This window comes from Hylobates moloch, unplaced genomic scaffold (assembly GCF_009828535.3).
Source record: "Hylobates moloch isolate HMO894 unplaced genomic scaffold, HMol_V3 SCAFFOLD_3, whole genome shotgun sequence".
Lineage (NCBI taxonomy): Eukaryota > Metazoa > Chordata > Mammalia > Primates > Hylobatidae > Hylobates > Hylobates moloch.
The window spans coordinates 83,265,945-83,279,966 of record NW_026652278.1 but is presented as its reverse complement, the minus strand read 5'-3'; the positions used below and the strand labels follow the sequence as shown (position 1 = coordinate 83,279,966).

General features: G+C 41.4%; 1 protein-coding gene across 2 annotated transcripts in view; it reads left to right on the top strand.

Annotated features, from left to right (window-relative positions):
• The window catches only part of LOC116460897 (DNA excision repair protein ERCC-6), a 91,589-nt gene that overhangs the window by 63,121 nt on the left and 14,446 nt on the right, over window positions 1-14,022 (top strand). For both annotated transcript variants that reach the window (XM_032142213.2, XM_032142221.2), the window contains exons 12-18: window positions 735-830; window positions 2,814-3,029; window positions 3,460-3,570; window positions 4,015-4,134; window positions 4,577-4,671; window positions 5,927-6,072; window positions 6,158-6,865. In XM_032142213.2, the coding sequence (XP_031998104.1) occupies window positions 735-830; window positions 2,814-3,029; window positions 3,460-3,570; window positions 4,015-4,134; window positions 4,577-4,671; window positions 5,927-6,072; window positions 6,158-6,865 (1,492 nt within the window). The remainder of the gene's footprint in view (window positions 1-734; window positions 831-2,813; window positions 3,030-3,459; window positions 3,571-4,014; window positions 4,135-4,576; window positions 4,672-5,926; window positions 6,073-6,157; window positions 6,866-14,022) is intronic.

The following is a 14,022-nucleotide window of genomic DNA, read 5'->3' as shown; positions in this document are numbered from 1 at the left end:
CCCCCCCCGGAGGGGAACCCGGGCCCCCCCGGTTGCCGCCGCGGGAGGGGGGATTAAGTGCCCCCCCCCCACCCTCCCTGGCAAAAAAGCGAGACCCCATCAAAAAAAAAAAAAAAAAAAAAAAAAAAGAAAGGGGTCCAGGTAGGTGGCAGAGGGGTGACTAAATGAGCATCCGTGGGAATGTAACTGGTGGTGGTGGACTTCGCAAAGGAGGGAGGGTTGAGAGGTGAAGGGTCACAGAGCATGATGGCATGGAGTGGTTGGTGCAGTGGGCTGGGAGGGTAAGGGTTGCCGTCCAAGGCAAGTCTGGTAACTCATGGGCCTGCACTTAGAGCCCCAGGAGAGGGAGAGCTCCAGGTGAGGTTGTGGTCTCTGGTCAGGTCTGCCGAGTAGAGCATGGCATGGGTCATGGGAGGTGAGTTGGTTTGAGCACTTGGAGGCTAACATGAAGGATGGTCTGTGCACCTGGGCCCTGAACTTGCTCGTGAGCAGGAAGCCAGTCTTTGGGGACTGTGGGATGGGCCCTGGAGGTAGACAAGTGACAGAGATGGAGGGGCTGGTGAGCAGGATATGGTGAGAAGTATTGTCACCCTTTGTTGTTTTAATATTAATAATAGGGATATCATTAAAATTGCATGCATTGTGCTCTTTTGAACGGGAAGTTTTGTTGATATTCTAATTATTTCTGTAATGTTTTTTTGAAATTATAGTTTCCTTGTTTTTCTCCTCCATAGGTCTTATTTTGCCGTCTTACAGATGAGCAGCATAAAGTCTACCAAAATTTCATTGATTCCAAAGAAGTTTACAGGATTCTCAATGGAGAGATGCAGGTCAGCTAAAAAATAGAAATTGGAGAAATGAATTGTGGACCAAGAGAAGTGAGGGAGGAAAAGAAACTAGAATCTACAGTGTGCCAGGCTTTTCACGTACTGTCATCTCACTTCGCTTGCATGCAGTCCCGCATGGTAGATGTGCAGTCAGCCTATGGCCTGGAGCCGTAAGGTGCAGAGGAGTTAGGTAACTGGTGGAAGGTGGAAAGTTGCAGAGCTGTGTGCTGTGGATCTGAACCCAGACGCAAATGCAGCTGCGAGCTGTGCAGTTACTGTTACTTCCGAGGGTCTTACCTGGTAGGTGGGTGGGTGTCAGGTACATAGCTGCGTTTTCCCAGGTATTATGACCAGAATTATGTATCTTGTGGAGAGGATCATGAGGATTCATAACTTTCATCAGCTTCCTAAAGGAGCCCCACTCCTCAATAAATGTTTATGAACCATTGCCATGTTAGGAACCAGATATAAATCTGGTTCAAATGTCCCTGGCTCTAATTCTCATTGTCCCCAGGGTAGGACAGTAATTTATTTATGATGATTCTGTTCCTTTCAATACTGAGAAAGCTCTCTTTCTACTAGTGTCCAGAATTCAGAAGTTCCTAGCTAGTGTCTTCTCCAAAAGACTCCATTGTATAAATAATGTGAGTGTGATTAGGTCATTTCAGTTCTTTTAACCATCTCTCACAATTTCTTATTTCATTTCTTATTGGTAGCTACAGGAGGTTCTTCAGTCATTCACATCTATTCATCTCCATGAATCTCCCCTTAACTTCTTCAGGTCTCTCCAAGTTAGGGGGTCTAGATCACACTATCCAGGAAAGGGAATGCAAGCTACACTTGGAATTGTAAATTTTCTAGTAGTCACATTAAAAAGGAAAAAGAGAAACAGGTGAAATTAATTTTGATCATATATTTTATTTGACCTAATATATCTAAAATACATTTTAATATGTAATCAAAAATTAAAAATGATTAAAAAGATATTTTACTCCTTTTTTGTTCTGTCTTCGAAATTGGGTGTGTATTTTACATATGCAGCACATCACAATTTGGACTAGCCATACTTCATGTGCTCAGTAGCCACGTGTGACTAGTGACTACTGCATTGGACAGTGCAGATTGAAAGGAAGAAAAATGAGTCACGGATGACTCTGGGGAGGTTTACCAATGTTCCTGACTTATTCAGATCATTTATTGTTAATCTGTTTACTGTTGTTTACTAGTGATAGCTACCCTACCCTTTGATTATTGGCTTAATGGTGATTTCTCCTTTTCTGCTCAAGCTTTTATACCAGTGGGTTTGATTTGAGTCATCCTCTCAAGGCTGGAAGAGCCCCATTATTGAAGTTTTGTTAATGTCATTTTGTGGGGATGGGTCGGGGCACTCACCCCTTGTCTTCTGTGCCCTTCTGCATGGACCATATCTTTCCCATTCGTGCATTCCCATTCGTGCATTTTTCATGCAGTTTTTTTTTCTGATATAATAATAATCTAAAGGTAAATGGATCCTCAACCTCTGACTCATATTAAACTGCAGAACTTTTAGTGAGGTACTTAGGAGTGTAATATTTAAATGCATTTGATAAGTCACATGACTGATGTCTCCAAATTTAGGTTGATAGGACATTTCTGATCCATATTTAAAAGGTGAGTTCCTTTTTTATATTAAGTTTATAATGCCGTGAACTGCATACCTTTTTTCTAGTGAGGGAAAATGAATTATCAGCAATTGAATATGACCCCTGTAGACATGTTCAGTCCAGTAGAATTTTTTTGTTTCTGAGAACTTGTTCTATCAGGGAAACAAGATGAGTGAAAGTTAATTTCTCCCAGCTCGTGATAATGCTGTGACTAGAGAAGAAACTAAGAAGCTGGTGGAGAACTGTTTTTTAGTCTGTGTTATAGGTTAAACAGCCTCCTTGCCTAGGGAATCTTACTTTACATGGGGTCATCTGAGTGTACATATACTCTTTCTTACCACAGATTTTCTCCGGACTTATAGCCTTAAGAAAAATTTGCAACCACCCTGATCTCTTTTCTGGAGGTCCCAAGAATCTCAAAGGTCTTCCTGATGATGAACTAGAAGCAGATCAGTTTGGGTACTGGAAACGTTCTGGGAAAATGATTGTTGTTGAGTCTTTGTTGAAAATATGGCACAAGCAGGGTCAGCGAGTATTGCTGTTTTCTCAGTCAAGGCAGGTGAGTGCACAGACTTCAGACGGGAAACAGGCTGGTTCTTTATGACAGCCATCAACTTACAAAATGGGATTCAATCTAAAGTAATGATTCTGAAGCAAGTCTACCACTGATGCTGAGGTGGCAGTCTGCCGATTTCTTTGGGAGGTTAGATCTTTCTCTAGAGTTGGTGTCTAAAAGTTGACTTTTTAAAAAAGCTCACCATGTGTGCAAGTAAGTTTAGGCCTGAGCTTTGGCTTTGTACAAAAGTAAGAATTAACCGTACGGAAATACCAAAAATACTCTTTTAACAATTCTGTGTATCTGTCCTAAAGCAAGAAACTCCTTTTAACATAGGCCTGTTGGGGAAGGTGTTACCATTTATACAAATAGAGAAGCACTCACTGGGAATGTGTATTTGCTTTGCAAACTCCTATCCCCCACCTCCAAACAGATGCTGGACATACTTGAAGTATTCCTTAGAGCCCAAAAGTATACCTATCTCAAGATGGATGGTACCACTACAATAGCTTCAAGACAGCCACTGATTACAAGATACAATGAGGTAACATGTGAATGTAACAGGGAAGTTGAGCGGTGCTGCTGTACGTGGAGGGAAAGGACTAAGCGTATCCACACCCTTACCCACCGAAGCAGCGTTGACATCTGGGCTTGGGAGGGGGCCTAAGGGGAGACTTGTTGCTTTTAACTCTATGCACTACTTCTGGATATTTGGGGGCGGGGGTGGTGGGCATGTCTGTGTTCAAAGAATGCGTTTTCTACAGCATGTATTTTCCTCCTAAAAACCCAATTTTTAAATATTTCTATTAAATATTAAAAGTAAAAGCTGTGAAATGAGATTTTGATTCACCAGAGGTCTCTAGGACATTACCATTCCTTGTATTGGGAACAGCCCAGTAATTCTATGTGTACAATATGTGGAGGCAGAGGCTGAGAACTGTAACTGGGCTTAAGTGTGTGTGCTCAGTGTTGTGTGTCTTACCTCTAGGACACATCCATATTTGTGTTTCTTCTGACCACGCGGGTGGGCGGCTTAGGTATCAACCTGACGGGGGCAAACAGAGTTGTGATCTATGACCCCGACTGGAACCCAAGCACAGACACACAGGTTTGTTTTTTATTTTTTTTTAAAAGAATGTATTAGTAGAAATACAATTTCATGGTTAGCGCTTGTTACTGTCCTTTGATGTTCTGGTTGGCTTCAGCGAACATTTCACATTTTGGTTGTCTCCTGTTCTTCAACATGAAAGAAGACATCCTTCAGAGTCACATGGACAGGAACGATCTTCAGCAGTTTATCCATAGCATTCATTCCTAGAGTTGGGGTAAAAAGAACATAGGCAAAGTTACAAACATTTTTTCAAGTAGAGATGTCTTGTCAACTGGCTGTTCATCTTCCTGGGTAGGCCTTAGGTGTACTTGACGTCATGAGTCAAAATTCTAACTCTGGGAGTGAAAGGTAGTGACCAGCTAGCTTTGTTTCTTACAGTCAGTGCTTGTCATTGGGAAGGATTCTCGTTGAGAGGTCTCTCTCTCTCTCTCTCTCGCAGGCCCGGGAGCGAGCATGGAGAATAGGCCAGAAGAAGCAGGTGACTGTGTACAGGCTCCTGACTGCAGGCACCATTGAAGAAAAGATCTACCACCGGTTAGTGCACACAATGGCTGCCCTTGGCTGTGCGTTCCCAGAGTCTTGAGCAGGGAATTTTTCCAAAGTGTTGTTTTTAAAAGTCTTAACATCTTAGAATAATAGTTGCTATAACTTAAGGTTTTGGTTTTTGTTTTGTATTTTTTCTTTCCTTTTAAAATATGCTTAGATGGCTTACTGTGAGTTGTCAAAAAATGTCTTCGAACCTGATAATTTTTGTACCTTATTCTACCTCAAGAATCAGGTACATGTAAACTTCATATTGTTATTTGAAAGGAATATTTCTGTCTACTATGGTGTGTTGCCTTCAGAAAAATTTTAAAAAATGACAAGGTTGAATGTTACCATATTGGTATTTACATACCACATTATGCAGGTAGGATCAGTGTGGGTGTTCTGGCGGTCTTTGACTCTGATGCCCCTTACAAAGAAGTTGACAGGATGCCTGTTTCTTCCTCTGTCTTTCCATAATGACTAGGGGATTTTAGACAGTGGTAACTTCAACAATAGAATCAAGACATTGCCAGCTTCTCCCACTCCCCCACCATAGACTTTATCCTTGAGCCATAGCCTGGCTTTTATAGGAAGCTCTGTGCCCTTCACCACATGTTGGGCCATTCCTGGAACATTACATCTTCCTCAAGGGACTGTTGTGTGAGGGTGGAGGACGAGTTGGATCCTGTGAGAAGAGAGCTTCCTCTTATAGATTCATGCTTTAGCCAGGAGAATAAATGACAGGGAGGGACAGTGTGGCTGGTGGAGGTGCCTGTTCCAGAATGGCAGTGGTGTGGGGCTTCAGCAGAGTGTGGACCTGCAGGTGGAAGCAGGGAGAGAGAGGTCAGAGTGGAGACGTTGCAAAGCCCAGGTAAGAAAGTTTGCTGAGCCCTATGATAGGAAGGTTCTAGGCAGAGCAAGACCCTTGGTATTCAAGTCAAGGAGGCTAAGAGAGGCTATGCGTCACATGATGGCATGTGAAAAGGTGTTTCTTGAAATGTGTTAGATCTTGGAAGCTGAAAAAGCTCATTCAGTGTAAATAATAAGGTATTATTTCTAATTTAAATTCTCCAAGACCTGGGAGATTAACTGATGTATTATATATTTCCTGAATTGTAATTTTCCAAGGCTGAAAGTTTGGGGGATTATTTAGCCATTCATGCAGCAGCTGTTATCATCTCTCTCTTATATTGCTTTATAACTTGAATTTTTAGGTAGAGCTACACATTGTTTTATACCAGCTTATCTTTTATTTTTTTAGACAAATCTTCAAGCAGTTTTTGACAAATAGAGTGCTGAAAGACCCAAAACAAAGGCGGTTTTTCAAATCCAATGATCTCTATGAGCTATTTACTCTGACTAGTCCTGATGCATCCCAGAGCACTGAAACAAGTGCAATTTTTGCAGGTATTACGTAAAATCATTTAATTTAAAGTAATCAGTTGCACAAGATGATACAATATAGTATTAGTGGTGTTTTTCCTCTTTACAGGAACTGGATCAGATGTTCAGACACCCAAATGCCATCTTAAAAGAAGGATTCAACCAGCCTTTGGAGCAGGCCATGATGTTCCAAAATGCAAAAAGTTCCCTGCTTCTAACATATCTGTAAATGATGCCACATCATCTGAAGAGAAATCTGAGGCTAAAGGAGCTGAAGTAAATGCAGTAACTTCTAATCAAAGTGATCCTTTGAAAGATGACCCTCACATGAGTAGTAATGTAACTAGCAATGATAGGCTTGGAGAAGAGACAAATGCAGTATCTGGACCAGAAGAGTCGTCAGTGATTAGTGGAAATGGGGAATGTTCAAATTCTTCAGGAACAGGCAAAACTTCTAGGCCATCTGGTGATGAAAGCATTGATGAAAAGTTAGGTCTTTCTTACAAAAGAGAAAGACCCAGCCAGGCTCAAACAGAATCTTTTTGGGAGAATAAACAAATGGAAAATAATTTTTATAAGCACAAGTCAAAAACAAAACATCATAGTGTGGCAGAAGAAGAGACCCTGGAGAAACATCTGAGACCAAAGCAAAAGCCTAAGAACCCTAAGCATTGCAGAGACGCCAAGTTTGAAGGAACTCGAATTCCACACCTGGTGAAGAAAAGGTGTTACCAGAAGCAAGACAGTGAAAACAAGAGTGAGGCCAAGGAACAGAGCAATGATGATTATGTTTTGGAAAAGCTTTTCAAAAAATCAGGTAATCCATTTGATAGGTTTGCCACAGGGATGCTAGGATCAGAAAATTAGTAGGCTGTTTCTAGCAGTAGCAGTCTTTAACTGATGGTGCATAGAGGGCTTTCAGCCAGAAGTGTTTTTCTTCAAAAATTTAGATTTGAAATATATTGACATTTTAAAAATTGTATTTACACCTCTTTTCTGAAGACCTAGAATAATTTGAAACTTTGGAAAACAATAGTACTTATGGCCACTCATGGGAGGTGTGCAATTCTTAAATAGATGTGTACTACCTGAACATTAGTAGGCAGTTACTTTACATGCTATGTGCTACATTAATCTGATTTTCCAAGCACAGGAGATTAACATCATAAGGGAGAGAGACAAGCGTGTGGCTACAGACATTCTAGAAGTACGAAAGCTGATAGCTTATGTCAAGGGAGAAAAGTTAGGAGATGTAGACTCAACAATTGCTCAAGACCATGGAGTATATAGATAGCCCTGCTTAGTGATCCCTTAGCAGTCACTGTGTTCACAATGTGATGGCCTTGAGTTACCAAAGATTGCTGCTTATGGCACTCAGTTTAAGAAGGCAGGTTTATGTGTAGCATTTCAGAAAGACTATTTAGCATGGTTAATTTTTTTGTTAATTTCATATTTTGAAGTAATTTCAAACTTAAATCAGTTGGGTCTCAAAAAAAAAAAAAAAGAAATCAGTTGGAATAATACGAAGAACTCTCCTATATCCTTTATCTAAGTTATTAACATTTTTCAGCTTTTGCTTTATCATTCACACACACACACCCATCTATGCATACATTGTTTTTTTTTGGCAGGAATGCCACAGAGGTGATACCGTATCTTTTTTTTTTTTTTTAATTATACTTTAGGTTTTAGGGTACATGTGCACAATGTGCAGGTTTGTTACATATGTATCCATGTGCCATGTTGATTTCCTGCACCCATTAACTTGTCATTTAGCATTAGGTATATCTCCTAATGCTGTCCCTCCCCCCTCCCCCAACCCCACAACAGTCCCTGGAGCGTGATGTTCCCCTTCCTGTGTCCATGAGTTCTCATTGTTCAATTCCCACCTATGAGTGAGAACATGCGGTGTTTGGTTTTTTATCCTTGCGATAGTTTACTGAGAATGATGTTTTCCAGTTTCATCCATGTCCCTACAAAGGACATGAACTCATCATTTTTTATGGCTGCATAGTATTCCATGGTGTATATGTGCCACATTTTCTTAATCCAGTCTATCGTTGTTGGACATTTGGGTTGGTTCCAAGTCTTTGCTATTGTGAATAGTGCCGCAATAAACATACGTGTGCATGTGTCTTTATAGCAGCATGATTTATAGTCCTTTGGGTATATACCCAGTAATGGGATGGCTGGGTCAAATGGTATTTCTAGTTCTAGATCCCTGAGGAATCACCACACTGACTTCCACAATGGTTGAACTAGTTTACAGTCCCACCAACAGTGTAAAAGTGTTCCTATTTCTCCATATCCTCTCCAGCACCTGTTGTTTCCTGATTTTTTAATGATGGTCATTCTAACTGGTGTGAGATGGTATCTCACTGTGGTTTTGATTTGCATTTCTCTGATGGCCAGTGATGATGAGCATTTCTTCATGTGTTTTTTGGCTGCATAAATGTCTTCTTTTGAGAAGTGTCTGTTCATGTCCTTTGCCCACTTTTTGATGGGGTTGTTTGTTTTTTTCTTGTAAATTTGTTTGAGTTCATTGTAAATTCTGGATATTAGCCCTTTGTCAGATGAGTAGGTTGCAAAAATTTTCTCCCATTCTGTAGGTTGCCTGTTCACTCTGATGGTAGTTTCTTTTGCTGTGCAGAAGCTCTTTAGTTTAATGAGATCCCATTTGTCGATTTTGGCTTTTGTTGCCATTGCTTTTGGTGTTTTAGACATGAAGTCCTTGCCCATGCCTATGTCCTAAATGGTATTGCCTAGGTTTTCTTATAGGATTTTAATGGTTTTAGGTCTAACATGTAAGTCTTTAATCCATCTTGAATTAATTTTTGTATAAGGTGTAAGGAAGGGATCCAGTTTCAGCTTTCTCCATATGGCTAGCCAGTTTTCCCAGCACCATTTATTAAATAGGGAATCCTTTCCCCATTTCTTGTTTTTGTCAGGTTTGTCAAAGATCAGATAGTTGTAGCTATGCGGCATCATTTCTGAGGGCTCTGTTCTGTTCCATTGATCTATGTCTCTGTTGTGGTACCAGTACCATGCTGTTTTGGTTACTGTAGCCTTGTAGTATAGTTTGAAGTCAGGTAGCGTGATGCCTCCAGCTTTGTTCTTTTGGCTTAGGATTGACTTGGCGATGCGGGCTCTTTTTTGGTTCCATATGAACTTTAAAGTAGTTTTTTCCAATTCTGTGAAGAAAGTCATTGGTAGCTTGATGGGGATGGCATTGAATCTATAAATTACCTTGGGCAGTATGGCCATTTTCACAATATTGATTCTTCCAACCCATGAGCATGGAATGTTCTTCCATTTGTTTGTATCCTCTTTGATTTCATTGAGCAGTGGTTTGTAGTTCTCCTTGAAGAGGTCCTTCACATCCCTTGTAAGTTGGATTCCTAGGTATTTTATTCTCTTTGAAGCAATTGTGAATGGGAGTTCACTCATGATTTGGCTGTCTGTTTGTCTATGATTGGTGTACAAGAATGCCTGTGATTTTTGTACATTGATTTTGTATCCTGAGACTTTGCTGAAGTTGCTAATCAGCTTAAGGAGATTTTGGGCTGAGACAATGGGGTTTTCTAGATATACAATCATGTCATCTGCAAACAGGGACAATTTGACTTCCTCTTTTCCTAATTGAATACCCTTTTATTTCCTTCTCCTGCCTAATTGCTCTGGCCAGAACTTCCAGCACTATGTTGAATAGGAGTGGTGAGAGAGGGCATCCCTGTCTTGTGCCAGTTTTCAGAGGGAATGCTTCCAGTTTTTGCCCATTCAGTATGATACTGGCTGTGGGTTTGTCATAGATAGCTCTTATTATTTTGAGATACGTCCCATCAATACCTAATTTATTGAGAGTTTTTAGCATGAAGGGTTGTTGAATTTTGTCAAAGGCCTTTTCTGCATCTATTGAGATAATCATGTGGTTTTTGTCTTTGGTTCTGTTTATATGCTGGATTACATTTATTGATTTGCGTATGTTGAACCAGCCTTGCATCCCAGGGATGAAGCCCACTTGATCATGGTGGATAAGCTTTTTGATGTGCTGCTGGATTCAGTTTGCCAGTATTTTATTGAGGATTTTTGCATCAATGTTCATCAAGGATATTGGTCTGAAATTCTCTTTTTTGGTTATGTCTCTGCCAGGCTTTGGTATCAGGACGATGCTGGCTTCATAAAATGTGTTAGGGAGGATTCCCTCTTTTTCTATCAATTGGAATAGTTTCAGAAGGAATGGTACCAGTTCCTCCTTGTACCTCTGGTAGAATTCGGCTGTGAATCCATCAGGTCCTGGACTCTTTTTGGTTGGTAAGCTATTGATTATTGCCACAATTTCAGAACCTGTTATTGGTCTATTCAGAGATTCAACTTCTTCCTGATTTAGTCTTGGGAGGGTGTATTTGTCGAGGAATTTATCCATTTCTTCTAGATTTTCTAGTTTATTTGCATAGAGGTGTTTGTAGTATTCTCTGATAGTAGATTGTATTTCTGTGGGATCGGTGGTGATATCCCCTTTTTCATTTTTTATTGCATCTATTTCATTCTTCTCTCTTTTCTTCTTTATTAGTCTTGCTAGCGGTCTATCAATTTTGTTGATCTTTTCAAAAAACCAGCTCCTGGATTCATTAATTTTTTGAAGGGTTTTTTGTGTCTCTATTTCCTTCAGTTTTGCTCTGATTTTAGTTATTTCTTGCCTTCTGCTAGCTTTTGAATGTGTTTGCTCTTGCTTTTCTAGTTCTTTTAATTGTGATGTTAGGGTGTCAATTTTGGATCTTTCCTGCTTTCTCTTGTGGGCATTTAGTGCTATAAATTTCCCTCTACACACTGCTTTGAACATGTCCCAGAGATTCTGGTATGTTGTGTCTTTATTCTCGTTGGTTTCAAAGAACATCTTTATTTCTGCCTTCATTTCATTATGTACCCAGTAGTCATTCAGGAGCAGGTTGTTCAGTTTCCATGTAGTTGAGTGGTTTTGAGTGAGTTTCTTAATCCTGAGTTCTAGTTTGATTGCACTGTGGTCTGAGAGACAGTTTGTTATAATTTCTGTTCTTTTACATTTGCTGAGGAGAGCTTTACTTCCAACTATGTGGTCAATTTTGGAATAGGTGTGGTGTGGTGCTGAAAAAAATGTATATTCTGTTGATTTGAGGTGGAGAGTTCTGTAGATGTCTGTTAGGTCCACTTTGTGTAGAGCTGAGTTCAATTCCTGGATATCCTTGTTAACTTTCTGTCTCGTTGATCTGTCTGATGTTGACAGTGGGGTGTTAAAATCTCCCATTATTATTGTGTGGGAGTTTAACTCCCTTTGTAGGTCACTCAGGACTTGCTTTATGAATCTGGGTGCTCCTGTGTTGGGTGCATATATATTTAGGATAGTTAGCTCTTCTTGTTGAATTGATCCCTTTACCATTATGTAATGGCCTTCTTTGTCTCTTTTGATCTTTGTTGGTTTAAAGTCTATTTTATCAGAGACTAGGATTGCAACGCCTGCCTTTTTTTGTTTTCCATTTGCTTGATAGATCTTCCTCCATCCCTTTATTCTGAGTCTATGTGTGTCTCTGCACGTGAGATGGGTTTCCTGAATACAGCACACTGATGGGTCCTGACTCCTTATCCAGTTTGCCAGTCTGTGTCTTTTAATTGGAGCATTTAGCCCATTTACATTTAACGTTAATATTGTTATGTGTGAATCTGATCCTGTCATTATGATGTTAGTTGGTTATTTTGCTCGTTAGTTGATGCAGTTTCTTCCTAGCCTCAATGGTCTTTACAATTTGGCATGTTTTTGCAGTGGCTGGTACCGGTTGTTCCTTTCCATGTTTAGTGCTTCCTTCAGGAGCTCTTTTAGGGCAGGCCTGGTGGTGACAAAATCACTCAGCGTTTGCTTGTCTGTAAAGTATTTTATTTCTCCTTCACTTATGAAGCTTAGTTTGGCCAGATATGAAATTCTGGGTTGAAAATTCTTTTCTTTCAGAATGTTGAATATCGGCCCCCACTCTCTTCTGGCTTGTAGAGTTTCTGCCGAGAGATCAGCTGTTAGTCTGATGGGCTTCCCTTTGTGGGTAACCCGACCTTTCTCTCTGGCTGCCCTTAACATTTTTTCCTTCATTTCAACTTTGGTGAATCTGACAATTATGTGTCTTGGAGTTGCTCTTCTCGAGGAGTATCTTTGTGGCGTTCTCTGTATTTCCTGAATCTGAATGTTGGCCTGCCTTGCTAGATTGGGGAAGTTCTCCTGGATGATATCTTGCAGAGTGTTTTCCAACTTGGTTGCATTCTCCCCGTCATTTTCAGGTACACCAATCAGACGTAGGTTTGGTCTTTTCACATAGTCCCAAATTTGTTGGAGGCTTTGTTCATTTCTTTTTATTCTTTTTTCTCTAAACTTCCCTTCTCGCTTCATTTCATTCATTTCATCTTCCATCAGCGATACCCTTTCTTCCAGTTGATCGCATCTGCTACTGAGGCTTCTGCAATCTTCGCGTAGTTCTCGAAACTTGGCTTTCAGCTCCATCAACTCCTTTAAGCCCTTCTCTCCATTGGTTATCCTAGTTATCCATTATTCTAATTTTTTTTCGGAATTTTTAACTTCTTTGCTATTGTTTTGAATTTCCTCCCGTAGCTCAGAGTAGTTTGATCGTCTGAAGCCTTCTTCTCTCAACTCGTCAAAGTCATCCTCCATCCAGCTTTGTTCCATTGCTGGTGAGGAACTGCATTCCTTTGGAGGAGGAGAGGTGCTCTGCTTTTTAGAGTTTCCAGTTTTTCTGCTCTGTTTTTTCCCCATCTTTGTGGTTTTATCTACTTTTGGTCTTTGATGATGGTGATGTACAGATGGGTTTTTGGTGTGGATGTCCTTTCTGTTTGTTAGTTTTCCTTCTACCAGACAGGACCCTCAGCTGCAGGTCTGTTGGAGTTTACTAGAGGTCCACTCCAGACCCTGTTTGGCTGGGTGTCAGCAGTGGTGGCTGCAGAACAGCGGATTTTCGTGAGACCACAAATTCAGCTGTCTGATAGTTCCTCTGGAAGTTTTGTCTCAGAGGAGTACCTGGCCGAGTGAGGTGTCAGTCTATCCCTACTGGGGGGGTGCCTCCCAGTTAGGCTGCTCAGGGGTGAGGAACCCACTTCAGGAGGCAGTCTGTCCGTTCTCATATCTCCAGCTGCATGCTGGGAGAACCACTACTCTCTTCAAAGCTGTCAGTCAGACAGGGACATTTAAGTCTGTGGAGGTTCCTGCTGACTTTTTGTCTGTGCCCTGCCCCCAGAGGTGGAGCCTACAGAGGCAGACAGGCCTCCTTGAGCTGTGGTGGGCTCCACCCAGTTCGAGCTTCCTGGCTGCTTTGTTTACCTAAGCAAGCCTGGGCAATGGCGGGCGCCCCTCCCCCAGCCTTGCTGCCACCTTGCAGCTTGATCTCAGACTGCTGTGCTAGCAATCAGCGAGACTCCGTGGGCATAGGACCCTCTGAGCCAGATGCGGGACACAATCTCCTAGTGTGCCATTTTCCAGGCCCGTTGGAAAAGCGCAGTATTAGGGTGGGACTGACCCGATATTCCAGGTGCCGTCTGTTACCCCTTTCCTTGACTAGGAAAGGGAACTCCCTGACCCCTTGCGCTTCCCGAGTGAGGCAATGCCTCGCCCTGCTTCGGCTCGTGCACAGTGCGCTTCACCAACTGTCCTGCACCCACTGGCACTCCCTAGTGAGATGAAACTGGTACCTCAAACAGAAATGCAGAAATCACCCGTCTTCTGTGTCGCTCAGGCTGGGAGCTGGAGACCGGAGCTGTTCCTATTCGGCCATCTTGGCTCCACCCCCTGTGTGTGATACCATATCTTACTCAGTGCATCTATCAGGAGACACATGTTGGTTTGAGCTATTACGAGTTGGTTTTTAAGATCACTTGGTTAAGGTGGAGTCTGCCAGGTTTCTCAATGCTAAGGTTAATATTTTTCCCTTTGTAATTAATTTGTGCTTT